Consider the following 27,992-nt stretch of genomic DNA (forward strand, 5'->3'; position numbering starts at 1 on the left):
AAGCATCTTATCACCACATGTGAATGCTGCAGTTTTTTCAGAAGTACTACATGGAAGGAGGAATTGCTGCCAAGCCCTTCTCTTTATCTTCCCCTTCAGCCTGCTGTTTTCTAGTCTGGTCTTCAGGTTGCACAGTCATTACTGGTCCTTTTCAAGGCTGTGTATTTGCTTTGGAAGGGGCACTGTTATTCCTCTCCCTATCCAGAGAAGTGAGGCAGCTGAAGCAGTCTCAAGCTATCAAGCACCTGTGCAAGGCTGTGAAAGATTTTGTAGCTTGGCTGTACAAAAGAAATACTTTCTGGTCCTTTTCCTCTTGTGGTTTGTATGGTTGGTTATCCTTCAAGGGTAAAGGGCTTGGAAACCACAGGACTTAGCTTTTATCTGGGCCTTATGGAGAGTGTGGTGGCCCTGTTGATGTCTCAGCCTGGTGGGAAAAGGGGCTTCTCCTCTAATAGGCAGAGCAATTACTCTCTCCCCATTTTGAGCTGAGGAATTAGTACAGACATCTTTGAAGGCTGAAAAATGTGACAGACAAGATGTCCAAGTTCTCCCTGTAATGCCTGATTTTGTATCTCTGTAAGGCTTAACCTAGTCCACAGGAACTTTCCATGTTTACTCTTAACAGTTCTCTTGAACGCATGCATTGCCTTTTAGATTTAAATAGTGTAATCTGAGATGTGAGCAGTATATCAGCACTAAATATACCCTTAGAGCACAGCCCAGAAGTCCGGCATTTGGAATCTAGAGTTTGAAAATAAGAAGGACTTTGATATTTTTTATAATACCATGTAAACAGTTATTTTTCATGTGGTAGTGTAATTTAATTTTAATTTATTTGCACATTCTCCTGAGGTACTACTAGGGGAATAGGAGATGGTATGATGAAGTTCATGTGAAGCAAATCATTTTAGGCTAAAGGGTAATGTTTAGTTTGTGGGGACTGTGGAGTTGCTTAAGTAACAAGGGTTCTGAGTATAAGTTGTAGGCTGTCGTAATTGTTGTGTAATGACATAATCTATTCAATTTGATGGCAGAAATGGTTGAAATTGTACTGAAACATCCATAGTGGAATGTGTTAATTGAATGTTAATGGAGAAACACATGGTTGGTGAAGATTTCTGTATAATTATTGCATGAAAATTTGCGTGCTGATTAAGCAGTTAAATTTTGTCTTGCCATAAGAAATGTGGCATAAAGTAGAAATAATGACATAAGAAAGCCTGAGTGGCTGCAGTCGAATTTCATTGCATTGTATAGTATGTAAGTGCTGAAATGAAAGAAATTGGTGTTTGGCCTCTTTTCTTTGTTCAAGTTTTAACTATTAACTTTCTGTAGTTGAACTGATATTGTATTCCAGAGGTAAGAAATTACCCACCACGGCTGGATTTTGCTTGGTTTTTAAACCGTAGCAGTTTTCATGCAGGATTCTCCTGACTGAGCACGTTGCACAAAGTGAGGAGAGACATAGCCAGAAAGAGGCAGCTTTGGAAACTGCATTTTACAGATGAAACCTGTGGGATCACATCAAGAGCATAAATGACCTTCAGTGGTGTGACAGCAAGCTCTGCACCTGATTGGATTTTTCTGCATTGCAGATGTTCTCAGATATGTTGGTTGCAAACTAATGTTCCAAAAATGGACTTGGCAGTCAGGCCTTTTTCTAGATCGTTCTAGTCAAGTTATAGATGTTTATAAGAAATTCTGGGTAGACATGAGAAATTACATCAGCTCTCTGAGACAGCAAACAGGAAGGGAATAGGATGCCAGCTTCCTCTTATGGCATATGTAAGTTGGTTTTGATCTTTCAATAGGTAAATAATGGTGAATAAAGCTATTGGTAGTCAAGTTTGTTTATCAGGTAGGCTAGAAATTATGAAGATAAACAGTTGAATGTTGTTAGGAATACTTTAAAACTAAGATTTCCCTGATTGAGGAAAATTACAAGTAGTAAACAGGTTTCAGATTCGGAAATCATCCCATATGGAGAGCCTGATGTAAATTGGTTGCCTCTTTTGCTTACTGGTTGTTCATATTGTTTGGAAGGACTGCATTTTTTCTTTGAGAATGCTAGGGAAGAATCAGTGAGCTTTGGTTCATTGACTGTAAGCATTTTTGTCTTTCAAAAAACTCTATGCATGTAACTAAGGTGGTGTTTCATGGTCTAGATTTTAGTGTTTGCCTGCCTTTTTGTTATACTCAACAACTGTATGTGAAACTCCAGGATTAGAATCTGTTTTACTTTTCCTTCCACTTGGCTAGGCTGTCATTTAGCATCCCCAAAGTGCTCTCTTGGATAGTAGTGCTAAAAAATGTACATATTCACCTTTTCTCTGGTTCATTTTGTAAATTCCTTTTCTGTAGGCTCATCTTAGACTGGATGAAGTGAGACAGTGGAAAACTTTGTATGAAATAAACCATGCTACAGTCAGAAGTGATTCAGCTGTGGCTTTAAACAGCATATCTGTCAAATTAACTGAAATTATATCTGATTTACCAGTTAACTCTCTGAGCATGCATGTGGTCTGCCACACCTTACATTGTGCATCCAGAATTAAACTGCTAAGTGAAGTCCAATGTACATATACCCAGATTCTTCAGAAGTATTTTTGTAAGAAAGAGTTAACTTTCACTGCAGTTTGATTTAAGAAAAAGAAATGCCCCCCCAGCCTTGAACTAACATCAAAACAACCCTTGAAAACAGTTTTCCAACAGAGAACTCCTTAAGTCAGTCTTTATTCTAATCTAACACTAGACATTCAGTAGAAATAAATTTAAGAGCAATCCCAGGATGTCTGGTTGTCTAGAAAAAGAACTCAGATTTCCAGTTATCTTTAGCAAGTTATCAAATAGCTCAGTAACTCATTGTCTTGGAATCACTACTTCTGTTTTTAAAATTTAGTTTTGTTTGGAAATTTGGCTACTTGTTGATGAACATTCTAACATAAGTGTCTACAAATTCTAGTTACAGGAAAGACAGAAAAAAACCTATTCTGAGTATCATTCAAATTTACAGCTTGTGTGGGAAGGCAAAGTCCTTGGGGGACTGAATCATGTAGCCCCTGAACTTTTCTGGAAACTGTCTCATTATTGGAAGTTTCTTTTCATGTGAATATTTAATTTGGAGCTGAGACCTTTGAAAATTTAGATTTTACAATTCATAACCACAGAAACATGGATTTATTATTTTTGTCCCTCTGGGCTAAATTCAAGTATTGTTAGCTCTTATCACCCCACTGCAGTGTATTGGAATAAGGTCACAAGTGGAATTTGACCATGTGGCTGAAATGTGCTTTGCTTGTTGACAGTGTCTTCTCATTCTCCAGCTCACATTGCTGTGCACAATGCCTTGTGTGAAATAAAGCCCTGGAATTACAGTGGAAGTTTGTTCTGGACAACTGGACTAAAGCAGGGCTTTTGATGCCGCAGAGGAAGATCTGGAGGTGCAATGTAACTTCAGTAAGTTTTTACTGGTGCCACTTGGAGCATTCAGCTGCATTGTGCATAGGGAGAATTGTGTGGCTGCACATGTGGTGTCTTCTTCAAAGGGTGGGTCAGGGCTTTGGCATCTCTGCTGGAATTGTCACTTTTAAAGGCTGACAGCTTACTCTGGTCCTCAGAGGGGTGACTGCTTTCATGAAAACAGTGAAAATGGACCACAAGACAGAACTGCTGCTTGTTTCTTGGACCAGTGGGGAAGCTGGGAGTGCTTCTAAATCTCTGTGGAGAATGAGAGATGCCTTGGAACATGTCCAAAAACTTGGTTGTTTCAAAGAAGTGCCTGGTAGGGGGAATTGGAAAACTATCGTGGAGCAGTTGCTGCCAGAAATGGAAGATAAAGGGGGAAAAAAAAATCCTTTGCAGCTTGAGGATGAAAACTTTAGAGAAACTGGACTTTAACTAGAGAGTACAGAAGTTTCTGGGTGAATTATAAACCACCCCATGACACTGAAGAAAGCTACTGTGTTTTTGTGAGGGTAGATTTGGCTCCCCTGAGGCGAAAACCATCCCCCAAGTTGCCACGATGCTGGTTGTTTTTACACTGACCCTCTTCGCAGCTACTTCCATCTCCAAAATTCTTAAGAATATCTTTTATTGTCTTAAAATTGCAGCCATTGAGCACGTGAGCATGGCTAGGTGTCCCTCTCTTCCCCAAAGCCTGATTTCTGTGAAGGTTTTGTGCAGCAATGACCTGTCAGTTCAACTGGAGCACAGATGTCAAGGCAGAAGGTTCTGCAGATACAGCTGTTTGTTTTTTCTGTTATCTTGATTTTGTTGTAAAATTTGATTTTGTTGTTTTAAAAATACACTCTGTGATAGTTGTACTGCACCGGTATACACATTTCCTTTGTACAGGGGCATTTCCTCTCAACTCTTGTTTCATGTGTCAGTATTACTTATCAGGAGACTTTTCTTGTCTTAGCATTTTCTGAACATTCTCTCTGCTGCCTGTGTTACAAAAAGGTTAGGATTGTTAACATTATACATACCCATGTCTAGGGAAAATAATGGAAGAAAGAAATGAGAAAACCTTCACTTCTGTGTTTTTTCCCCATTTTTTTTCCTGCCTGCTTTCCCTGTGCCTAGAAGTTCAGTATCATAATTTAATTAAAGTAATTCAGTCACATCAGGTGCATGTGTCCTTTGTACAGAAGGCATAAAAGCTCAGAGACATAGACTGTCCACCCTAAGGTTGTTTTGCTTTCCCAACCATCTGGTGGTTGTGAGAAAGTCTTTTCTGTCACCTGAATTTTTTTAAGCCTTCATTTCTGGGTCCATGCTCCTATGGATTTTGCAATCAGAGGCTAATACTCTGCACCTTCATAGATTTCTGTGCAGCTGCAAAGATACAAGGAGGTAGAAACAGTGCCAGAATAGATAAGCCTTTCTCAAATGCACTAAGTTCTAGGGAATCATGGAGATTTCTTCAGATTTTCTTCAGATCCTTGGTCTTTTCCCTGAGAGGGAACCTCTCCCCTCCAGCAGTTCAGAAACATTTCAGAAGAGTTGGATATTGTGGAATTGAGTACTTTACATTGCTAAAACTTTGCTCCTCTGCCTATTTTGTGTGTTTCCTGAAGCTACACTAATGTCATGAGGCAGTTAGTCTCTGTTTGATCCTACAGTGCTGCTTCTAAATACAAGACTTGATCTGTCATCTTCCATGCCCTCAGTCTGATGTGTCCCCTGTCACTTTCTAACCAAGAAAATTTTCCTCTGTAAATATTTGCCAGTTGCCGGTTCAGGGCAACATTCCAAGTGGCAAACATGTCAACCAGCAGTGTGGTACTTCCCACATGCTGCTCCCCATTCCAGTCCAAAAAGAGCATTTGGCTGGGACATTCTTGGCAGAATTGCTTCCAAGAGCTTGTTGTCCATCTGCTTGTACAGCTAAGTGCTGTGCAAGGAGCCAGCAACACATAGTTGTAGAAGACTTGAGTGTTAATCATTCACAAGAGCAGCTGGAGTGAAAGTAAATCCAGAACTCGGCTCTGAGTTGGGCTGCTCTGAATTTTCAGACAAGTCAGAAGCTTTGCTTCCAGAGTGTACTATGACAGAAGTGGAATCTATCACCTAAAGCATAATGAGGAGCACTTAAAAATTGTTATAATAAACCTATTTAATATCTGAACCACAGATTTAGAAATATGGTAGTAAAGATGCAAGTTGAATTCTGATATTGCCACTTGGCCTGTTGACATGTTAAATGCTATCTACCAAAGTACAGTTGCATTATTTCACCAGAAATAATGGACGTGTCACTGTCTCTGTTCATCCAAAATGGCTGATGTATAATATGCTAATCATTTCCCTGATGTTGGTTCATGCATTCCTGTGATCTGTGACCAAAATGAGGATTACTGGGCAGGTATTTTAGTTGTTGCATTAAACAGTCACTTGCATTCTTGGTAGACTCTTTTATTTTAATTTTAAGATCTGTGCCTTTTCACAGCAAAAGCTCTCTGGGCAGAAGTTTCAGGTGGTTTTGCATCTCTGTTAAGTGCCTGTTCTCCGATTGCTGGGTTCCATCTGTAGCTGAGCTGTTGCATTACTGGATCTCCAGGTCTGAATGTTACACTTCAGTTTCATTTATCATGAGCTGAATGCCTGGATTGGCTGTTTCTCTTCTCGTGTGACATAATTCACATGTCTGCAGCACTGAGGTCACCTATGTGCTAACTTCATCTAATAAAACCATAAAATGCAGACAGAATTGGACACAGGTCATGATTATCAAATTTTGCTTTTACTGCAAATTCTGAATGTAGTGTTTTGGCTTTTTGGCAGGGATTGGGAAGAAGGTTAGGCAGTGTTGTTTAATCCCAAAACCTTGCTACGTGTTTCAAGTTGCCTGCACTGTAAGTGTTGGGCTGCATTCATCTTTCTTGTTAAATGTATTTTTCTGCTTAAACATTGAATATGGGCTTTGTATGCCTAGAGAAGAAATACACAAGAAACATGTATTTTCTGAAGTGAGACTTTGGGATGAAAACCAAAGAGATTTTAGCAGAGCTGTTAAGACAACTCAGCTGAGTTATAACAGTAATTTCTCCTTTCAAAATCTGGAAGCAATAAACACTTCAGATGTGCTTTTCAAATGTGGTGGAATCAGTCCCTTGGGCAGACATTGTACAAAAAAACTTTTTGAATTAACTTTGGATATCAACTGTATGTTATTGTGAAAATACTGAAATGCAATATGCCAGCTGGAGCTAAGGATGCAATGTTTTACCTGTTCCTTTCTAAAGCCTTCATTCTGTGCACACTGATGTTAGAGTGTTTCAAAAAGACCAGATAGGAAAATTGCTTGATTTAGTTGGGTTCTTTTTGGCTTCAACTCCAGGGCAATGAATGGAAAATCAGTGAAAATATATCTCTTTGGGATCTCTGTTATTCAAAGTGCTGGAAGTGAGTTCATTCTTCCTTATAAACACTTCGATGTGTTGCTGACAATGTGGAGTAGTTCTGTTTTAATTCTTTTTGCTTTTGGGGGGGTTAGGGGGAGTATTGGTTGAGGTTGAGGGGTTTTTTGGGTTTTTTTTTGGTTTTTAGCCATGAAAACCTGCAGCTGTACAGGGCAACCATGCTAGCTCCACGTCTCAGTGGCAGGTAAAGGGCATTGTCTCCATCTGCAGCCTCAGTTTTGCAGGTCTACCTGCCTTAAAATTGCCTTAAACAACTGAAACCAGCTTTGAGGGACTGAGATTGAGTACTTGAAGGTTTTTTGCAGTGTTTAAGTAGCTTAGTTGACATGAAGGCAAACAATGCTTTCTCTTTAGCAAATTGCCTCAGGGTGACCTGATTTAAATGTCTTTGCAACAGGATTATGGGAGTCTGGGCTGGTTTACAGGAGGTAACTTCAAGGTAAGCCATAGTGCAGCAGGAGATTTGAAATGTAAGCATCTCCAGGATGGGGGTGATTGGAAAGGACATTACTTGGGCTTTGACAATCTGTGTCCACAGCTGAGGGTCTGACTTGGTTCAAGACCATGTCAGTGCACCAGTGTGATGGAGATTTGCTTGCTCCTTACCCTATTGAATAAATATAAAATATTTATATAAAAAGCCCTTAATCTAAGACCACCACATATCTAGAAGTAGGGGGAGCAGCTTGAAAAGGATTATTTTGTGTTCTCCAACCTCACTCAGGTGCTGTCGTGTTCCAAAAACATGTGCTTGGAAAGCTCAGTCTGTCAAGAGAAGGCATCTCTCCTCCTTTTACTGGGGGGGTAAATGAGAAGGAGGTTGAGGTTTTCTCATGTTTTCAATTTCAATTGAGTATTTACAGTATGTATTTCTTAGGTATGTGTTTTCCAGCATTGCCACTCCTCCTCCCCCCACTTAAAAAGCCCTTCCTGACAGTGTTCTCCCCTAGGACACAGTAAGTGCTGTTCATCCTGTCTGTGAACACTGCAAAGCATCGTTTTTGTTCTTTAGGGGACTTGAAGGGAAGTAATTAAAATGACAGGAAGTGCTTGGGACTGAAAGATTTATGTCTGTGGAAAGATCTTATGAAATTCAAAGCATATTTGAATCAGAAAGAATTGATTTGGCAGCTGCATAGTTAAAGAAGTGCTGTTTCTTTCTGAAATGTTAACTTAATGTCCTCCAAGGCAAATCAGGCAGAAAAGGAACTGCTTTATGCATTTCTGATGTAGTGAACCAGTAATGTGTGCAGTCTGTAACCATACTAAATTCTCAGTTGCTGAGGAAATCTAATAAGTAGTAGTGATTATAGCTGCCTTTTTAATTCCCCTTCCCAGTCACATCAAAAGACACGTTCCTGCTTCGAGAAGTGAATGCAGGAGTTGGACACTCAGCTTCTTCATCTGTTTGATGTGTCTTCACTCACTTGCATAAATGGCTGGTACTTGGAGAGGGAAATGTATTTGAAACTAGTTTAAAAATCATGGTTAATGTTGAAATTTTGTATAGGAGCCTTGATACCAAGTCATAGTACTGGGAGAACATAAGCTTCAAGCACACAAGAAAATCAACAAGGTGTGCCTTGGCCTTTATTTCCCCCAGAAATAGTTTATTGGATGTTCTCCATGTTTCCTAGAGTTCTGAAATTCTGTTTTTTCCCAAGTGCTGATGTGGTTTTGAACTTGGGGTGTACCTTGGGGTGTATCTCTGCAATAGACTTGCTCCTGTTGGAAACTTCTCACCTTGACTGTGTTGAAAATGCAGAGTGTGCTGATATGATGGAGTTGGAGAACACCTGGCTAAGGTCATGATGAGCTCTGTAAAGGCCATGAGTGCTTGCATGTATAAAGTAACAACATATATGTATATACGTGTATGTATACAGAGTTGGCCCAGAATCACTTCCTCCCACACCTCAGTGTAGCTGAATTTTGTTTGGTAACCATGTTTTGTTCTCAGAACATCTAGGACTGGTGCTGTTTGTTTGTTTGGAGATTCTCTGTGATGCAGACTGGTGTGGTCCATCGAAGTTTTGTTGGTATGCTAACAGAAAGGAATTTGTTTTGTATCATTCTGGTTTGAATTCAAAATACTTTCTCACTCCATACATCACAAATTTATATGTTAACATGAGCTTTAACTATTTAGTATATTTGTGGTTCACTGTGTTTCCTTGTGGGGATAGTTAATGTGTTGCCTAAATTAAGTGTTTAACAACTTGGTATGAAGATACAGAAACTTTCCAAACCATTGCTCTTTAAAAGGAAGCTCTTCAGTCTACTGAGGTAATGAGGATAATATAAAAGTGGAAGATCCTTGATTGTTCTACCTTGTCAGACTTCCTCAAAACTATTATCCCAGGTTGTTATAAGGATTGATAGCTGAAAATCAGTAGTTAAGACCTGGTAAGAGTGAAGCAATAATAGGTCCTGAGGGGCTGAAAGCTGAGTTTTGGCAGACCAGTGTGTGCAGGGATGAGCCACCACCATCTCTGAGGTTCCCAGAAAGTCCGGCTTGCACTACCACTTTAAAAAACTTCGCAGTTTTTAAGGAATAACATTTTGTTTCAAGTAGGAAAGGATTACATTTGAGAGTATAGTTTCATATGGGGGGGTTGTCAAATTTGCCTAAATGTTGAAGACCTTCTACTAGGTGAACTGTGATCATTTATGAAGTAGTCTTGAAGCAAGTAACAAAGACAGGTAAGAAGGAAATGGAATTTAAAGAAGTCCCACTACAGAATATCTGAATTAGGACCAGTCTGGAGCAGCCATTCAATATCTTTATTATGTTCAAGGAACATAATTTGGAACTTGATCATAAAACTATACTTCTCAGTGTTCCAGATGTCCTAAACTAAACTTCCCTATATCCCAAAGTAGCTGTCTATAGCTATGTGTCTATATAACTGTATGTAGCTATTATGTCTATTTCCCTGTCTATAGCTTTAAAATACTAAACTATTAGCAGATTCATTTAGCAGAGGTGCTACAGTAAAGGGGTGGTAAATTCCAAACATATGTTTCACATGTCCCTGTGTCATGGACCATAGATTTGGATTTGGTTATGGTTAAAAAAAACCCAAAACCTAAACCCACACAATCAAAAGAAGCACAAACAAGAACAGCCCACAAAACACAGCATAGAAAAAACACACATCATAAACCCAAAGGAAATACATGGGCAGAAATATCTTCCACATTCAGAAAATGTAGTATGAGATGATGCTGGAATTTGTTTCATCTCAGTGAGCCTGAAATCCAAATGCTACTGAATTAAACTGTTACCACCAAGAATTTAGAGAATACCTAGGAAATATCAATAAAGGCAAAACTGTAATTTACTTCTAATTCATAGTGTAGGAATCTGTAATAGAATTGAGAAAGTACATTCTCCTTCAGTTATTTTCTTTATTCAGTTTTCTTGTTCTGTAAATAACACCACTAGTATTTGAACCAAAAGCATTTCACAGAAATGTTGCTGCAGCTAAGGAAAAAGAAGGGGAGGGGAGCCAGGGGCCTACTGCTAAGAAATACTCCAAATATTCAGAAAGCCCTGTGTAAACTTCTGGAATTAGGTGCTTTATGCACTCATTGCTCTCACCCTCCAACAGAATTGTAAACAAATCCCAGGTTCAGGGCAGCTGCTTTGCTGACTGGGCTTCTGGGCAGTCTAGTTCCATCTCTGACTACATTCCAGGAAGTGAGGACAATAGAATAAAAAAACAGTGATTAATAGGGTTTTTTTTAGGGTCTATTTCCCTGTTGATAAGTAAAAAAAATATATGGCTGCTTCAGCAATAATTAACCCACTTGAAAAATGAGTGTTGTTTCATTCACATTTGTTCCAGCTAGTCTTAAGATATATATATATATATATATATATATATATATATATATATATATATATATCATAGTACAAGCAAGTTTTTTCTCAGACTCCACAAGATATATTCATATTTCTACTTTTAAGTATTCTGATGACTTAAAATCTGCTATTTAAAATTAAGTTGTCATTTTGAAACATGGTATTCTATTCACTGAGTTACTCTGGTAATATATATGCAAATAAATTGTGTTGTTTCATCCCTTGATGTAATCTGTTAAGACAGCAGTTGCCTTACTTCCTTTCTTCTTAGTCTCGTTAATACTTATGTATTAACTTAAGTTAATACTTAAGTACTTAGTCTCATTAACACTTAAGTACATATACCCTCCTGATAAACTACAGAAAAATAGATTTCTAGATACCCATGTTTGGTATACAGCTTGGAAAAAGCAAACTGTTGGGGGTTTTGTTGTGTTTGCTTGATTTTTTTTTATTTTTTATTTTCTTTTAAGCAATGATTCTGTTTTGGAACTGCATTTGAAAAGAGCCAATTTCAAAGCAGTTTCACAACTGTTTAAATCATCATGATGGTAACAACATGTATTGAATTGGAAAATTTATCTGGGGGCCTTTGTGTGGTGCAGCTAGAAAGAAGCAATATTGGGATGGTCACTTCATTCTCTGCTACATCTGGTTTTGTTCTTTCCTAGATGTGGTTTGTTGTACAGGCATTCAGTTTTTGATACAAGTCCAAAAAGTGTCAGCCTTCATTGATGGTGGTTCTGAATAGAGCTGAAGATGCTTCTGGCTGGTGCTTTGTGCTTACAGAACATGGGGACTTGAAAGGGCTTCTGGTGTCTTTGTTAACAAAGGACTAAGAACCAAGACAGGTAGCAGTAGCAAGTGACTAAACTATTCTCAACTGCACTTGATACAATTTTAGAACTTTAAAATATATGCAAGTATGGAGAAGGACATAGTGATGTCCAGGAATTAGGGTGGCTGGTGACTTTGTGGGCTGTACTGAACAGGAATTTATCATTTTACTGTAATACAGATCCTTATCATGCAGCTCAATCCCTTATACACCGATACAGCCACCTAAGAGATTGTATCAGATACAGATATTCTGTGTGCTGAACTTGATTTTATCCTGACCTTTTATTTTAGTGGGAAACCCATGAGGTGCCTGCTGCTGGCATACCTTTAATTAGATGTAATTGTGCGTTTTTTGCACCTTACTGGAGACTTGGCAGGCATTGAAAAGTTGGATGAGTGTGATCAGGGATCTAAATTTCAAAGTAGCAAACTACTGCATTGCCAATTTTAGTGCAGGGGCTCAATTGGATGCTGAAATAATTGTCTTAAGTGTACTGCATTTACTCTAGCCTGCATTAAATCTGTAAACCTGCAGTTCACAGTTGTGTTGGCATAGAGCTAATGTTGTCTAAAGTCCATTGAAAGCAAAAAAATACCTTTCTAACCAACCAAGACAAGAAAAACATTCAGTGATAAATTTGTTTCATCAGAAGTGTTTTGCCAGCTTTGGTTGGTTAAAATTTGCAAGAATTCTTTTGTTGCTGTGGGTATTCCCTGCTATGTAGCTGAATGAAAGCCTATCTTTATTCTTTAACATCCTGGTTTTTCTAAATTGATGCATGAACTGGTTTAAAATTCAGATAGCTTCTGGGGATCAGAACTTCATTTGAATTTTTAGGTTGTGCAGAAGATATAAAAATGGGATGAGAGCCATCCATAACTGCACACATGGAACACAAGGCTTTGCTAGCAGCAAGTCCTAGGTCTGGATAATATTGTGCCTGGAGGGGTTTCGAGATGCTGGGAGAGAAGCTGGTGTTTATTTCAGAGCACTGTGGGGATCCAGAATTGCTAAATGGCTTGTGTGCAGACTGGTTTGCTCAGCCTCATGATTATTAAACCATTATGATATATTAGCTTTTGTTTAAAAACTGACAAATGATCCTAAGAAACCTAGGGGGAAAAAAGAAAACAAAGTCTAATAAACAAAGTCTGAAGATCTCTAAACAAGAAAACCCACCTCCTCAAAACAGCCAAAGCCTTGAAAGTTTGTCATCTTTTAAAAGCAAAACAATTTTTTTTTTTTTTTTGTACCATACTTTCAGAAGGGAGATTGTCCAGAGAGTGGCCTGAGTTGTGGTGCTTTAGACTGTTATTCCACACAGGGACAATAAATCATGGAAAAGCACAGTTAATGCAAAATAAATGGTTTTGAGAGCTCAGTGTGATAGTTTAATTTATGTTAACACCCAGACTTGTTGACTTAATTGACTGGGCAATTTAAAAGTGTTTACCTGTCAAAGATCATTAATTCAATTATTATGAACTCTTATGTGTGAGTAATTTAGAAGCTTGGACTGAAATCTATTTTCTTGAATGCAAAGACATTTTGGCAATGCAAATTCTGACTTCTGAAGGGAAAAGGAAACCTACAACTTCCTGAGTTGTTTTCTTTCCAGTGTGTTGACAGAGAAGGTATTTGAAAAATATAAATTATTGAACTGGGGGTAAGTAACTTGTTTGTATTTTGTGTTACAGACTTGGTTGCTGGAAGCCTTCCATGTGATCAAACAGTACTTTCAGACAAACTTATTTTCTATTAAATGAAGTTTAATTTTGAGGTACGGTCCTATTTAATTTTCTTTGTTGTGCATATAATTGCATAAAACCTACAGTAATTTAAAAGCTTGTATGTATTAGTATAAAATTTCCCTTAGAGAGTATGTGAAATATATACTTCTGTGGCTGTGTTTATGAAGAGAGAAACTGAGCTGAAAACTAAATGTGATGTATGAGTATTGAAGTGCCAAGTAAATATTGTAATTAACAGCCTGGAGATGAACCTGGCTATGACAGATATTGACTGTTTTGAAACAGTTGCCAGGGAGACTAGAGGATATGATCATGTAATAAGTGATTTCTCTAAGCCTTAGGAAAAAGGGCCATGCCTTTCATTGGTATGAAATAAATACCTAAGAAGATGACTTAACTCTTTCATCTGAATAAAAGGTGACAAAAAGAACAAGGAAAAATCATTACTAGAATAACTTCACAGATACATTCCCATTTCTGTACTGCAATGCTCTCAGAAGAGAATATCACTAAGTGGTAAAATTGGCTTTGGGCAAAATGTTGATAAATCTCACCCCATGTTCTTAATCCGTTGGAGTTACTTTGACCTTGTCCACGTTACTGTTCTAAATGTGTCTCTCTGGCTTTGACTGCTCATCTGGAAATGGTGCTTGAAATACTGAAAGATCACTAATGGAATTTTGTCATGCAATTTTCCATGTTTGAAAAATGTCTTCAGCGAACTTTCAAAGCAGCCTATAATTAAGCAACATGCCAGTTTGTATCAAATATGTCTAAGGACAAGGTTAAATGGAGGTGTTTTAGGTACATCTTGAAGTAGACTTTGCTAAGAGCAATAACAGAATATATGAATTTAGCTTCAACCATTTGAATTCTGCCAAGCTGACTTTGAGCGTATTGGTAAGATGTGCTCTTTCTGGGCACATTTGGTGTAGGATGAGATTTGCCTTCAGTGTAGCACACAGTGTGTGGCAGTGCACTAGACTGAGTAAAATCTAATTGACATGTAATGTTTACACAAACTGTTACACCCTGATAAAAGTTCAGCTGTGTTTCATGATTTCTTTCTTCCTCTGTCTCTGCTGTAGAAGCAGTGGATGTTTTGGGGTTCATTCCTGTTCCCTTCTCTAAATACAGGTTTTTCTCGAACTTAACCCTGTTCATAAATTTTTATAAGGATTACACCAGCTTCTGATTTCTGTCCTTCCTTATTGTTACAAAGTTGTGAGCTTTTACTTTGGGGGTATGGAGTACTCCTAAAGCTGGAGCTCCATCTCCATCTTGTCCTTTTTTGTGCCTGTGACAGAGATGTTGATTTGATGGGTGCAAGCACACTGTTCTTGCTCAGCTTTTCTGTTTTCATTAGTGTTGTAGCAGTAACTGAGCTTTCTGCAGTCTATAGCTATGGGTCTTCTTCCTTTCCTCAGCTACTCTTTTTTTTTTTTTTTTTCTCTTTATCCCTCTATTAGTTGTTCTCCCTGTTCATTTCTTCTTTTGGAAGAAGTGTTCTTTTTTTAATAAAAAATAATTTAGTAATCAAGAAGCAGAGTCTCTGCCTGAACTGGGGTTAAAAAAAAGATGAGCTTTTTAAAAAAAAAAAGAACTCAGCTTTTGAGATGGTGTGAAATGGTTAAATTTTGAGACACCTTGTTGTTCCTTCCCTCTCTGTTCTCGTGCTGGCATCAGAAAATGAAGGGAGCATGCACTAAGGTCATTCAATCTTGCTGCAATAACATCAGCCAAAGCATTAATATTCTAAAAATTGTAAACTGTGACTGGAAATGTGTGGATGGTAAACTGTGTCTGTATGGTAAATCTCAAGAAGCTGGTGGAGGTTGGAAAAGTAAGAGAAGGATTTTTTTAGTAGCTATTTAAACCCATTGGAGGGAGATTGCATGATCTGCTGTTTTTCTCTTTGGCATGGCACCGTGTGAATTGCAGACTGTGTGTAAATTGCTGCCTGTGTTTTCCAGCATTGCCAGTTCCATGTGACCACCTTTCTGATGAGGGATGTATGCTGGATTGCAATTACTGTCTTCACATGACATGCAGGGCTTTTTAATTTTTATTATTTTTCTGTAAACCCTTTTCTATCTTCATGACATTAAAATTAATAAAGAATGGTAATTTATTTAAAAAATAGTGTTAATCTCATGTTGATACCAAATTGTGGTAGCTTGTGAGGAAAAATCGTCTGGATGGTACTACAGTAGATGGGATAGAAACCTGAGTGTTTAAAGGGGTAAAAACATAACTGAATTAATTATAATTTAGATTTAAGTAGTGCTTGGCTTTGTTGTAGTGAACTTACATGATGCTGATGGAGAAAAAACCCCAACCTGTTGAGCTGTTTGAGTCTATATGGGTTGTTCCTCTTATTTCTTTTGTGTAGTTAGGTTTTTTAAAGCTGATTTAGTCTGATTGCTGCAGGAGAATAAGACAGTAGTAGCTCAAGTTCCAAAAAACACATTCACAGGTATTCTTACTTACCTTAGGCAGTGTCCAGTGTCTTGGCTTCTAACATGCTGCATTTTGTTTCAAGAATCCAGCTCAGCTGCCTGTGGAGTAGCTCCAATGCATAAAACCATGTAAAGCAAAGGTTGAAGAAATGCCATTAAGTGAATTGTTCTGGTGGACTTGATTCAGCATCTGATCCTGGACAATCTGCCCTCTTCATGGAACTTCCAACAAGCAATATTGAAAGATTCAGAGAGGAATTGCATGTAATAGTTTACATGGTTCACTTGATGACATCAGATACCATTTTAGTCCTAGTCTGTGCACACATACATTTACTGCTGTCCTCCCAAGGACTCTGGGAGAGGAACCTAGCCAAAGGATGTGATTCCCTTCTGATTCCTACAGAAACTCATGCTTTTGGTTTTAGTTTTCTTTTTCCTATTTTGCAAGAACAGTGCAAAGAAGTCTGGAAGGCTTCTTCAAAGACGTGTCATTGACTGCCATAGTGAAGGCTCTTGTTCCTGCATCTTGTGATTGCTCTGTTACAACTAACTCCAATCAAGCTCTTTGCTTATCTTACCTTAAAGCTGTTTCAGCTCTTTTTGGGACAGTGACATTCCTCCTGTAGCTCCTTGTAATTCATACTTCCTCTTGAAGATACATACCATCAAGTTAGTTTGCAAAAAGGCCTTCTGACTTAAAAAATCAAGCTGGAGTTCAATTGCTAATAAGCTGATTGTGCTATAAACAACTCTTAATTAGACCCAAATATTTTGCCTGAGGGAACTTCCTTGCTGGGTTCTTACCAAAAGAAATGCTGTTGCTGTATGATTATAAAGCATGAACTGAGAATGGTATCTATTAATGCTTACTAATAACTACAGGCTGCTCTCTTAACCTTTCAAAACTTGTCCTGGCTCATCTTTGTTTTGCTGTGGGGATTTTTTTTCCCAAGTAGTTTGTTTGTAAAACTTAGTACTGCATGCTGCAGATAAATGCAGTGATTTTTTTCTGAGATTCTTGAAGGTTTTTAAGGTATATTTGCTTACCAGCACGTGTGGTGTGTGTGTATACAGCCACAGTGGTTGAGCAGGGCTTTTCTTAGGGCAGGGGGTTGTGAGAGAGTTGTTGCATTTTAGTTGTCTGTGTGTGCTTGCAAACGGAATAAACAATGTTTAGTGCTGTACAGTGTTCGGTTCCTTGTGTTCTAACTGATGAAATGAAAGGTTATGCTTTTTTTGGTTGCTTCTTTGAGCTTCAAGAGCTCTGATTAGCCACACCAGACAGCGTGTGGTGTCTGAGGTTGCCAGGCTACTTCTGCACCCTCCAGGTTGATATCTTTGTACTTACTGCCCATTGAGAACATCAGCTTCTACTGTATTTACTTACTGCTCTTGACTTCATCTTTAAGCTGATTAGAGGGAAACTGAGAGATACTTTGTTTCCTTTCTAAACAGAGGAGATTCTAACCTTACTGACAAGACAACTTCCAGTGTAGTGTTTACAAGTGTGATATTTGTGCCTGAGTGATAGTTATCCCTGAAAGCACCTCACTACACAGTTCTCAGTGGAGTGGCAACAGCCAGTGAAGACATCTTCACAGTGTCTTGTCCAGCAAGGAGTTGATGGCCTTGCTGTGACAGTGGACATACATTTCAACCATGTAACCCACAGATGATATTTTGGTGCTCTGGTGGAGAATCAGTTTTGTCTATTAGTGACAGCAGCCCTTAAGCCCTGTTAAGAGCACTGTGGTAAATGCCACAAAAGTTACAAATTGACAGCGATGGAGCACCAAAGAGAGAGCTTCTTGAAAGGTGCAGTGTCACTTCTTTTATGATAAGATGCCAACATAGGTGCCATTGTGAGTTAAGAGTAAAATGGGTGGTGTTGGTCTCTCTGCCTATGCAATCAGCTGCCTGCCTTGTGGTTCAATTATGCTTGATTTTTGAAGGACAATGCTTTGATTTGCATTCATAATTCTGGAAATTCTGGAAGCATACAAAGCTATCAGTTCACCTGGGTTTGTACTTCAGAGTGCATTTTGCTCACGGAGGTCTTAGCAGACACCAGTCCACTTAAGAAGCATTTAATATGTATAATAGAATTAGATTTTCAGCCTCTGTGAACAACAGAAAATGTCATATGTCCTGTATTGCTGGTGCCCAGTGCCAGCAGGTAGTTGCTAGGAATACTAAAAAGAATAGAGGACTTCTGTTCCATTGGATTTTGTTACAAAGTTAGTCTAGTATGAAAATACACAGCTTTGCCTCTAGTACCATGTACACATACAGGCTTTTAGGCTGTGACAGTCTCATGACCTAGATTTGTGTTTCCTCAAGCTTGAATGAACCAGTTAAAAAATATCTCCAGGGAGACAGACCTTTACTAAATCATAGCAGAGCTTTGCTTTTAACCGTGGCAGTGACGATTTTCCTTTAACTGGACGGGCGTGGTCCGTGTTGGGCAGTGTCAGTGGTGGCTGTTCCACGTTTTCCTGGAAAATTTCCTTTCTTGGAAATGCAGGTGGTCTTGGGCTGTGTGTTACCTCAACACTCAGCTGGCAAGGATGTGAAATGCAGGTACCCTTATAGCATTGAGCTGACAATTTGCATTCTGTTTGCTTAGCACTGCAGTTCAGAATATACAGATAAAATCATGGCCTCATCAGCTCAGACACCACAGATATGGGGGTAGCAATGGTATGAATTAAGGTGAGTAGGTAAATGATCAGGGATGTCAGCGTGCACTAACTGGTCTCCTCTCTAAATCACCTTTCTCCCACACATCTTTATTCTGATGTTTTATTTTATTTTATGCTTTTGGCTGGATGATAGTCGATTCCTGTTGAAATTGTGATGCTAACTTCTGTCCTTATCAGTATTAGGAGAAACAACCATTTACCTTGTGTTCCATGTGTCTTGAGAGGCCTTGTAAAATGCTTGTTGAGATGACTTTGCTGTCCCTTGCCTTGGTTTGTCTCTGTGTACAGCAGCTGATGAGGTCAGTACTGCCTTCCCAGTCCAGCAGAGCTGGACTCTCAGGTACAATTGTGGGACAATCAGGTGTGATTCAGTTTCTTGGGAAATCTTTTCTGGAGTTTCTGTACTTGTGGTTTTATCATGTTAGTTATCTCAGCAGGGTATTGTGGAATGGGGATCTGTTTTCTATGTTACCTGAGGCTTACATTCGGAGTATTGATTTGACTTGTAACATTTTCAGTAGTGTAGAGTTGGATCCTGCAGTGAGTTAATACTCAGTGGGCCTGACAAAAAATCATGGAAGCTGTCTAAGTAGGGCAGGTCTGAACTTTATCTCGTGTGTGTGTGTGTCACCCATCTCAGTGCTTTTAACATTTTAGCATAGATGTATTCACAAACAGCAGACAGCTCACTTTTGCCTCCTGTTACAGAAGGCTTTTTAAGGAGCTGGTTGGGACAGCCATTTGTTGGTGAAACAGAAGTGGGACAAGGAAGTTTGAGAGTAAATCCATGCAAAAGCTGTTCATTGACTATGGTAGTACAGACAGTGTGTAGAAATTACTGTTTTGTTAGAAAAAACTAGAAATTGCTGTTGGGACTGATGGAGGAGGAGGTGCAGTAGGGTATGAATGAATTCATTTGTTACACAGCTTTGGCAGTTCAGCTAGGTGTTGGTTAGTTCTGTTTTGCTGCTCTTGAATGAAACCAGCAGGAAAAGCAATTCTAAGTTAATTCCTAGTGGAAAGTGAGGGTGGGGGTGTTTTGGCATCAACTTTCTTCCTGTTAATTTGGGGACATTTCTCAAACATGTTGGAGCTTTTGTTCAAATTATTAGTTTGTGACTTGCAATAGACAATTTACAGATTTATTTAATTTCAGGGGAAATAGACTTAGTATTTTTTAATATGTAAAAGTGTTTCATCAAAGCATTCTTTTGTATTTAACATTCAGACTGTTTCACTGAAAATATCTATATTACAAGATATGAGGAGATGTTTAGTTTTGTAAATACTAGTCCTTAGATTTTCAGAAAGCTTTTTTTAGTGAAGAAAAATTATTTTAAAAAGGTATTTTAACTGCTCATGGAGTATGTATCTGTTTCTAAGCCCACACCTTTTGTAGTTTAGTAGTAACAGCATCCCAGCTCTAGTGAGAATGTGTCCAGGCAGAGAGCTTTGGGGAAGGATACAGTAACTCAGTTGATACTTGCAGGAGGGCTGTGCAGATGAAGTAAAGTACCTGCTCAGGCTTTGTTCTGCCCAGGTACAGGGTTCAGAGCCTATGGTGACCCAGCTGGGACAGTGTTCCCCTCCTGCTCCAGTGCTGGGGCTGCTTCTGCCATAGATCTAATTCTGTATAATCACTCCTTAACCCAGAGGCACACATTCCTCCAGCCTGGAGTTACTTTAAAGAGCCTCATTGCTGCCTCATTCTTGTTTTGCTTCTCAGTACTTGTTAACATTTTGGGATAATATCTTATTACTTCACCTTATATCTTATTATCTTGGATAAAATGTCTTTGAAATGTTTGTGCTTGTTTGCTTTGTTGGTGAGATATCTCTGTGAGCACACTGAGGCCTGCTCATCTTAATTCAAGCACTGGTTAGAATTTAGTTTTGTTCAGATTTTCCAGAAGGTGAGCCCTGTGATGGTTCAGCTCAAGGCCTTGACACACACACACTCTGATATATATCTGCAGGCACAGGGTTCTCTGAGTAATGCTCTGTGGCTTTTTTAAGAGCTCAAAGCTGCTGCTATCTCTCCCAAAGCTGTCAGATTCATAATTTATTATTGCATTCTCCCACTTTACAAGCACAGATCCATCACAGTCTGATTTAGAAATTCCCTACTTTATTACTCACAGAGAATTAGACAGTAGCAGGCAAACAATTTAATGTAAAATTTTCTTAATTTCCAGGATTCTTTTAACTTTTGGTCAGCCATTCCACAGGCTGAATGATTTTGGGTAAAGCACAGAGTCCATTACTTGCATAGAGAAATATTTAAATGTGGTGTGAATCAATGTGTAGAAGATAAAGGGAACGTGGAAGATATTTTCCACTTGTTTTTCTCTGTGATCTCAGCCATTTTTCTTGACCAAGTTCTCAGTTCTTTTGAGAAAAAACAGCTGTCCTGTTCTGGCAGTCACCCAGGATATGGAAACTGCCTGTCCCATTTATTGCTGAAAGCCAAGTGAGGAGATTCAGAGCCTGCACATAATCTGGAGGAGGCAAATGAAAACCTTTCTCTTGAGTTTGAGAACACGGCGTTGGAGGAAGCTGATAAGTCATGAGCTCTTTTCAGAAACTCTTTTTCAGATGAAGCATCCTTTGGTGTCTCTGAAACCAAGAGCACTGAACTGAAAGAAACCAGACCACTGATGTATTTAGGTCCTCCCTTCTTTGAGTTGAATTTGGCCCTGGGTAAAAAAAAAAAAGTTTGTTGGTGGAAGGACACAGTAACAGGTTCCCAACTTGTAAAAGTGTATTAAAGATATCAGGGATAAATTTGCATGTCTGTTTATGTAGGGAAGGGAAAAAAATACTCTTTTGCAGAGTGGAGAACCTAAGTTGAAAACTTGTGTGAGAGAGAAGCATCCAAAAGGTAGAAACAGTAAAAAGAAAAATAATGGAGCAGTTTAGCTCTGGATGTTGTGGGCTGCATTTTGATGGAGCTTTGTTGGAATGGATTAAATGAGCATATGGCAGGGACAGCATTGGGATGCATCATTTTGCAGTGCAAGGCACTATGCTGGGCTGCCTTCTGATGTTCTTTCTGACATGCATGTTTATGGTTTATGTGGTGCACAATCACAAAGTGAAAATATTAAAAAGCTGGAAACCTAAACAATGTACTTTTCAAAGAATGTTCTCTAAAAAACAGGACCCCTGCTTGTTTTTAAATTAGCCAGTAGAGCATTGTGTCATGCTAACAAGAGTACACCTTGATGCTGGAAAGCTGGAGCCTAGCTGCCTTAACTGAAAGCTGGTGAGAAGAATCCCATGGGTGTCCATAGCTCCTGGCAGTTCAGAAGGGACAGGAGAGAAGGGAGTGAAGAGGTGTTGCCCTCTACATCAGGAGAGGGAGAGGCTGCCAAGAGCTGTATCTGAAGAACAGCTGTGAGCAGCTGGAAAGCCTGTGGATAAGAATCAGAGTCAGGAAACAAAGGAGAACTTGGTGGTGTGTGCTCCAGGGCACCTGGTCCAGGGGAGCCTGCTGACAAAGTGCTTGGTCTAGCAGCAGGAGGCATTGCAGGCCCTGCTGGGGGACTCCATCCCCTCCTGCAGCTGCTGGAGAAGGAGCACTGTGAGCTGCAGGCAGCCCAGGAGACTCAGGGAGTGCCTAGAGGATAACTTTTACAGCAGGTAACAGACATCCCTTCCGGAGTGGGTGCAGCCCTGGTGACCAGCAGGGGCTCATCAGGGATGCTGAGTTTGGAGGCAGTGTGGCCTGCAGGCACCAGGCACTGTGGAACTGGCAATTGTGAGGGATATGGATCAGATGAAGAGTAAAGTCAGGCCCCTGAACTTGAGGAAAACAAAATTCCAGCACTTCAAGTCAGTCACTAGCATCCCCAGGGAAATTCCTGTTTAAAAACGCACACATATATTTATGCAGAAATTATTTGTGGATTCTAGTGCATTTTGTATTTATGGAGAAAGGATTTAAGTTCTGAAGAGTTCTTGGAGATCATTGTGGAAAGTCCTAGTGATGGAAGAGTGGTTTGGACTGTTAAAACAGCAAGGGAAGACACTGGAGACAAAATCCAGACTATCTACAAACTGAAACAATACAAAAAGCATCCGTAGCTTCCTGTTTCCATAAAAAAAATGCTGTCAGATTTGGTGTAGTTTCTGACATATAAATGAAATGAAAAAGAACTCATTCTTGAAGCTCTATGTAAAAACATCTAGCAGGTCTATGTGGAGACTTGAGAAAAACCATAACACCGTGTTGTGCACTTCAGAGTCTTCAGGAAAGAGTGCTTATGTGCTAAGCAAATCCTGCTTTTGATGAAGTAGTTATTTAAAGCTGTTGGTTACCAGCTAGTCTAAATGATCTAATAAAAATGTATGGTGAAAGAAAAATAATTTTCTGTCAGCAGTAAATATGTTGCCAATATACCCAGTGAGTGTGTTGATTTTTTTATGCACCATTTTAACCTACCTCAAAGAAAGTATGAACATTTAGTGTGTGTACACAATTTTTTGAAAAATTAATTTCCATTTTACCAAGAAAAATACATGTTTTGGCTAATTTCTAGCTTGATGATACTAATGAGACTTTATATAGAAGTGCATTTGAATAAATACAATTCTACTGAACTAGTTTCATTTGTTTAATGAAAAACTGAGTATATTAAAGCGTTAAATGGAAAACTGTAAGCAACAATGCCATTACTGCTTTTTCAGGTACTTCAGTAGGAACTTGCAAGTGACCTGGCACCATGGTAGCTCTTTCCTTGAAGATCTGTGTCCGTCAGTGCAACGTGGTGAAGACGATGCAGTTTGAGCCATCCACGGCCGTGTACGACGCCTGCAGAGTTATCCGTGAGCGAGTGCCAGAGGCTCAGACAGGGCAAGGTGAGTTCTGGAGTGTGTCCTTGCTCAGTTCATTGGCTGAATTGAAACTGGACATAAACCCATGGGAATTTTTGACATTATCCTGTTTTTTCATTCATTTTTTCGTGTTGGAGGGTTTGATTTTTATTTTTTTTTTAAGTTTTATTTTAAGTTATAGAGTTCTGAAGTGAGAGGAAACAAGTGCAAACAGATTTTTAAGCAAGATAAAGTAATTGAATTGTTTTTCTTCTTTTGTCCCAACAAAGGTTTTCCCACAACAGATGCTTTTAGAACTTTGACTTCTTAAATAAATATCTTGTTTGCCTAAAAGATGAGAAATTGCCCTCCTGTTGGAGAGCATTTTTTTTGGTATTACCTACTTAAAGCAGTGTTTCTGGCAATGCTTTCTAAGAAAATCTGCACAGACTTATTTTGTGTCTCAACAAAGGAAGCAACAACACAAATTACAAAAGATTGAATGAATACCTCCAAAATATGCAAAGAGAAATGTTTGAAATTGGTTCATAACTAAAATTGTCACCATGCTGTGCATGCCCTACTTAACATGGTGTGCTACATGTTAATCAAATGTAACTGTCTCTGTACCACTGGGCAAATTAAATTAATACACACTGGGAAGCACCATGGACAAAAGAGCTGGTTTTAACAAAGTTGTTAAAAAATGCAAAGCCCTTTGGTGCTGCACTGTATATAATGCTACAAAAAGGTAATTCTTACAGCAGGTTTTTTATTGAGGTTTAAGCTCTCAACCTTTACAGCCATTTCAAAAATCTTGTCTGAATTGTTAGAAAAACTTAGTAGTAATGGACTTCATTACTATTACTGAGAATTGCTTCTCCTTTGCAGTAGTCCTTTGGAAATCTAGTTACAGAGCTTCAGTTTTCACATAAAAGTTGTGTATTTTTACCATGCTGGTCTCTTAAGGCAGTGATTGTAGATGGCTGTTGAATTCAGAGAAGCTGAGTGATAAATATCACTGAACATCATGAACCTCAAAGAAAAGCCAAGGAGTTCTCGGATTTTATAGTAGAGCTTTTCCTTTACTGCTGATTGCAGTGCAATAGCAAACTTCAAAAAATGAAGTTAAGTGATAAACTGAAATGTTTCCAGCATATCCTTTCCTTTTCTTTGTGGTTGTTAAAATGTGTGTGTTTGCCTGTTAGTTCAGAAGACTCACAGTGATGCAGTACAGTTGATAAACTGCTTGTGTACAACAGAAAATGTACTTATGGCTATCAGCTGTGCACATTTCATTTCTGCCTGGTCCCAGCACAAAGGTGGCCATGATTTTCATGTGGAAATTGCAGAGCTCCTGCTATTTCATGATCAGGTTCACACATCACAAATGAGTATCAGAGCAGTCTGTGCTTCCTTGGTACTTCTGTGCTGTGTTCGAGGTGCTTTGTCTGCATCTGAAGGTCACAACCTATTTATAGGCACCAATTCTAGAATCTTGCAGAAGTGATTCTGTATTGAATCTGTATCATAAATATCCCTGTAAGTACAGATCATTTGATCTTTCAGGAGAGGTTTTTAATTAAGGTAAACAGGGAAAGTTTTTCATCTTGGTTGTTTTTGGAAGGGTTCTTCCTTTTAAATTGGCTATCTGTAAGTCAGTTGCACTTATATCAATAAAGTGTAAGGTCTTTTATATAAATAATTGCATAAATAATGTGTTTAAGGTAAATGGTGTTAAATGTAAATTATTGCTATGCATGGCATTTAAGGATGAAATATTACCTGAACATTGTAGGTGTTTTTACTTGATTTTCTGACCAAAAGATCCTAACACATGGCTGAAAGTAAAACTGCTGGCCATGAGAAGGGACATTAGCTTATCCTGAAACAGAGCACGCTCCCCTGCTAAGTGGTTGTTATTTGTGAAGTATAATCTGTATTGATTGTTCATACATATGGATGGGTCTTAAATTAACAGTCATGATTCCTCATTTCATGTATCTGGGGTTTAGTCTTTGAAACCTAAGCCTGGGTTTGTTTTTGTGTGGCAATGAAAATATTATCATTTACTTCTGAAAGAGTCAATTGACATTGTTTAGCCTTCAAAAGATACAAGTTTTTGATGTGTTTGCTATAGATATAATTCTAGAAGCCTTGTATATTTTTAAATACCTAAACCTGAATCATCTACCAGAACGATTCCCAAGTTTATTATAAACTCATCTTGTGGAGAGTTGAAAGCAAACTGTGTTTTGAAAATAGAACTGCTGCTAGAAATAGTATGCTATGGTTAAGGGCAAACTTGCTTGTATTTTTGGTTAGTCAATTCCAAAACAGGATCTGTGAGCATTTAAAAAAGGTTGTCTCAAAGAAAAGTACTTATAAATATAGTACACAGTAGATATGACACGTGAAGATGTGATGGCATAGTGCAACTTTAGTGCAAGTCTTCTGTAAAGCCTGATGTACCCTGCTCTCTGCTGCTAAACTAAATATTTCATGAAGCACAGAAAAAAATTCTATCCAAGTTTATTAAGAATGGAAGGTAAGTGTAATGGAGGCTTAACCCTGAAGCTGAATAGCCCTGAATAAAACCATGTTGGCTTTATTAGGTTTGATATTTTTCAATGTGTCTCTGTCTGTTCTGTTCCACAGCCTCTGACTATGGATTGTTCTTGTCAGATGATGATCCTCGAAAAGGTATATGGCTGGAGGCTGGAAGAACACTGGATTATTACATGCTGAGAAACGGGGTATGGTGCAAGTCTCTTGCTTCCTTCATCACCATGTTCTTAGAAAACTTGTTTCTTAAATAGCAAGAAGAATGTTTTGCATTTGGAGGAGTAGGAGGGTGTTGAGTCTGTTCCTGAACCTGACCTAACCCTCTTCCTTGCTGTGCCTCAGCTGTCAGTTTTTTCCTGCATTCAGGTTGTAAGCTTCTGTGGTCAGCAGTGTCTTCATAGAATGATTCACAGAAAGTTGAAAAATAACTTTTGTTATATGCTTTATATATGATTTTACCTTGCTTAGATTGGTTTCTTGTATACTTGAGGTGCTGAGGTCATACTGGCTCATGTTATGGGCTGGCTACAGCCACAGAGTTGCAGTCCTTTTGAAATGCTGCACTAGATTTTGCAGCACAAAGGTACTTGGGTCTATCCTGCCCTGACTAGGTCTTGCCACTTAGGACAATCCTTGAAAAATGACATTGGCAGATCTAAAAGCAGTATTTTCTCAAGTTTATTAAATGAGTACGTTTGCCTGTATTGTAACCAAGGAAAAATGCAGCTTAGAGGGTGGGAGGGGAATATTGTTTTAGACATCTGAGGTAGTGGGTTGGCTTGTGGTGCCTTCCAAAAGCATTTAGAAACAGTTTTGTTTGCTTCCTAGGATATACTGGAGTACAAAAAGAAACAGAGACCTCAGAAAATCCGTATGTTGGATGGTTCAGTGAAAACAGTAATGGTGGATGATTCTAAGACAGTGGGTGAATTGCTGGTTACCATTTGCAGCAGGATAGGTAAGGTTTTGGGACCCACATACTTAAGAATTTATTGTTCTGCCATATTTAAATTTTGATTGTTAGGACATTATGTGGCTAGAAATTGGCATACATGTGAAAGATTTCAATTTGTTTTAAGTTACTGCTTACCAAACACTTTCTTGAAACCTGTTGTCCACTTTCATCAAAATCTATAGAGAGTCAGCTGTACCCTTAAACTTCAGGATTTAGCAGTTGAGGGCACAGAGTTATCCAACAGTACAGGTACTAATTTTTTATTGTACATTACATTTACATACTCTATCCTGCTATGAGGTAGAAGTTTAGAACTGAATTTATACTTGGTGTTAATTGGATAAAGGAGGAACATTCCTGACTTAGAAGTGCACCCAAGCTTAGGACTGTGTTGTTATGATTAAGAGTTGATCACAAAATTCTATCATTTGTAAAGCAGCCAGAAGCCATCCAGAGCAGCTGGTCAAAAATGTGTCATATTGCTTATAGTCTGCCTCAGTACTTAGCTAAATAGACATTTTTGAAAAGAAAATTGTATTTACTACATGCATCCAGCATGGATTAATTTAAGTCGCAAAACAGTGCTTAAATATAATTTAGAATCCAAGCAGCTGTAACTTGATTTATATTACTTTACTTGGAAAGTGAATAATATATTTCAGTTTTGAGGTTTTGTATGTTGGATTTTAATGTGCTGTAACTAATTTACCTCAAAAATTAGTTTTATTTATTTGCATGAATGTGGTCATGTAGGTGAGCATTTAATTCGCTGTCTGGTATAATATAAACGTGCTTTCCCAAGCAGTACAAAAAAACAAACAGAACAAAGAAATGGGAACAGCTTAGCACATATGCTAAATATTTTGAACTGCTTTTTTATTCAATTTTGTGTAAAATTCACAGGAAGAGTTGAGTCATAACAGGTTAAACAAAAAATCATGAATTTCACATGGTTTCTGTTCCTCAGTTGGCTCTGCCACATTTCTTTTACATCGTGGACAAGCTGAAATTACTCAGTCCTCAGGAAGCAATTGTAGGCATCCATGAATGAAAATTCACTATACCCCGTCTCCATTTTGGAATTTACAGTTATTTTATATTCCATCATGT

The 27,992-nt window shown here is 38.6% G+C and overlaps 1 protein-coding gene across 7 annotated transcripts in view; it reads left to right on the forward strand.

Annotated features, from left to right (window-relative positions):
• Nucleotides 1-27,992, forward strand: part of TLN2 (talin 2) — a 133,368-nt gene that overhangs the window by 25,013 nt on the left and 80,363 nt on the right. For 3 of the 7 annotated variants that reach the window (XM_086849222.1, XM_086849226.1, XM_086849227.1), the window contains exons 4-7: nt 13,330-13,412; nt 23,237-23,407; nt 26,021-26,118; nt 26,756-26,885. In XM_086849222.1, the coding sequence (XP_086705348.1) occupies nt 23,272-23,407; nt 26,021-26,118; nt 26,756-26,885 (364 nt within the window). In that variant the 5' untranslated portion in view covers nt 13,330-13,412; nt 23,237-23,271. Of the gene's footprint in view, nt 1-3,323; nt 3,457-13,329; nt 13,413-23,236; nt 23,408-26,020; nt 26,119-26,755; nt 26,886-27,992 lie in introns of all 7 variants that reach the window. The other 4 variants (XM_086849228.1, XM_086849225.1, XM_086849224.1 and 1 more) reach the window with 3 other exon arrangements.

Source organism: Cyanistes caeruleus, chromosome 13 (genome assembly GCF_971803275.1).
Source record: "Cyanistes caeruleus chromosome 13, bCyaCae1.hap1.1, whole genome shotgun sequence".
Lineage (NCBI taxonomy): Eukaryota > Metazoa > Chordata > Aves > Passeriformes > Paridae > Cyanistes > Cyanistes caeruleus.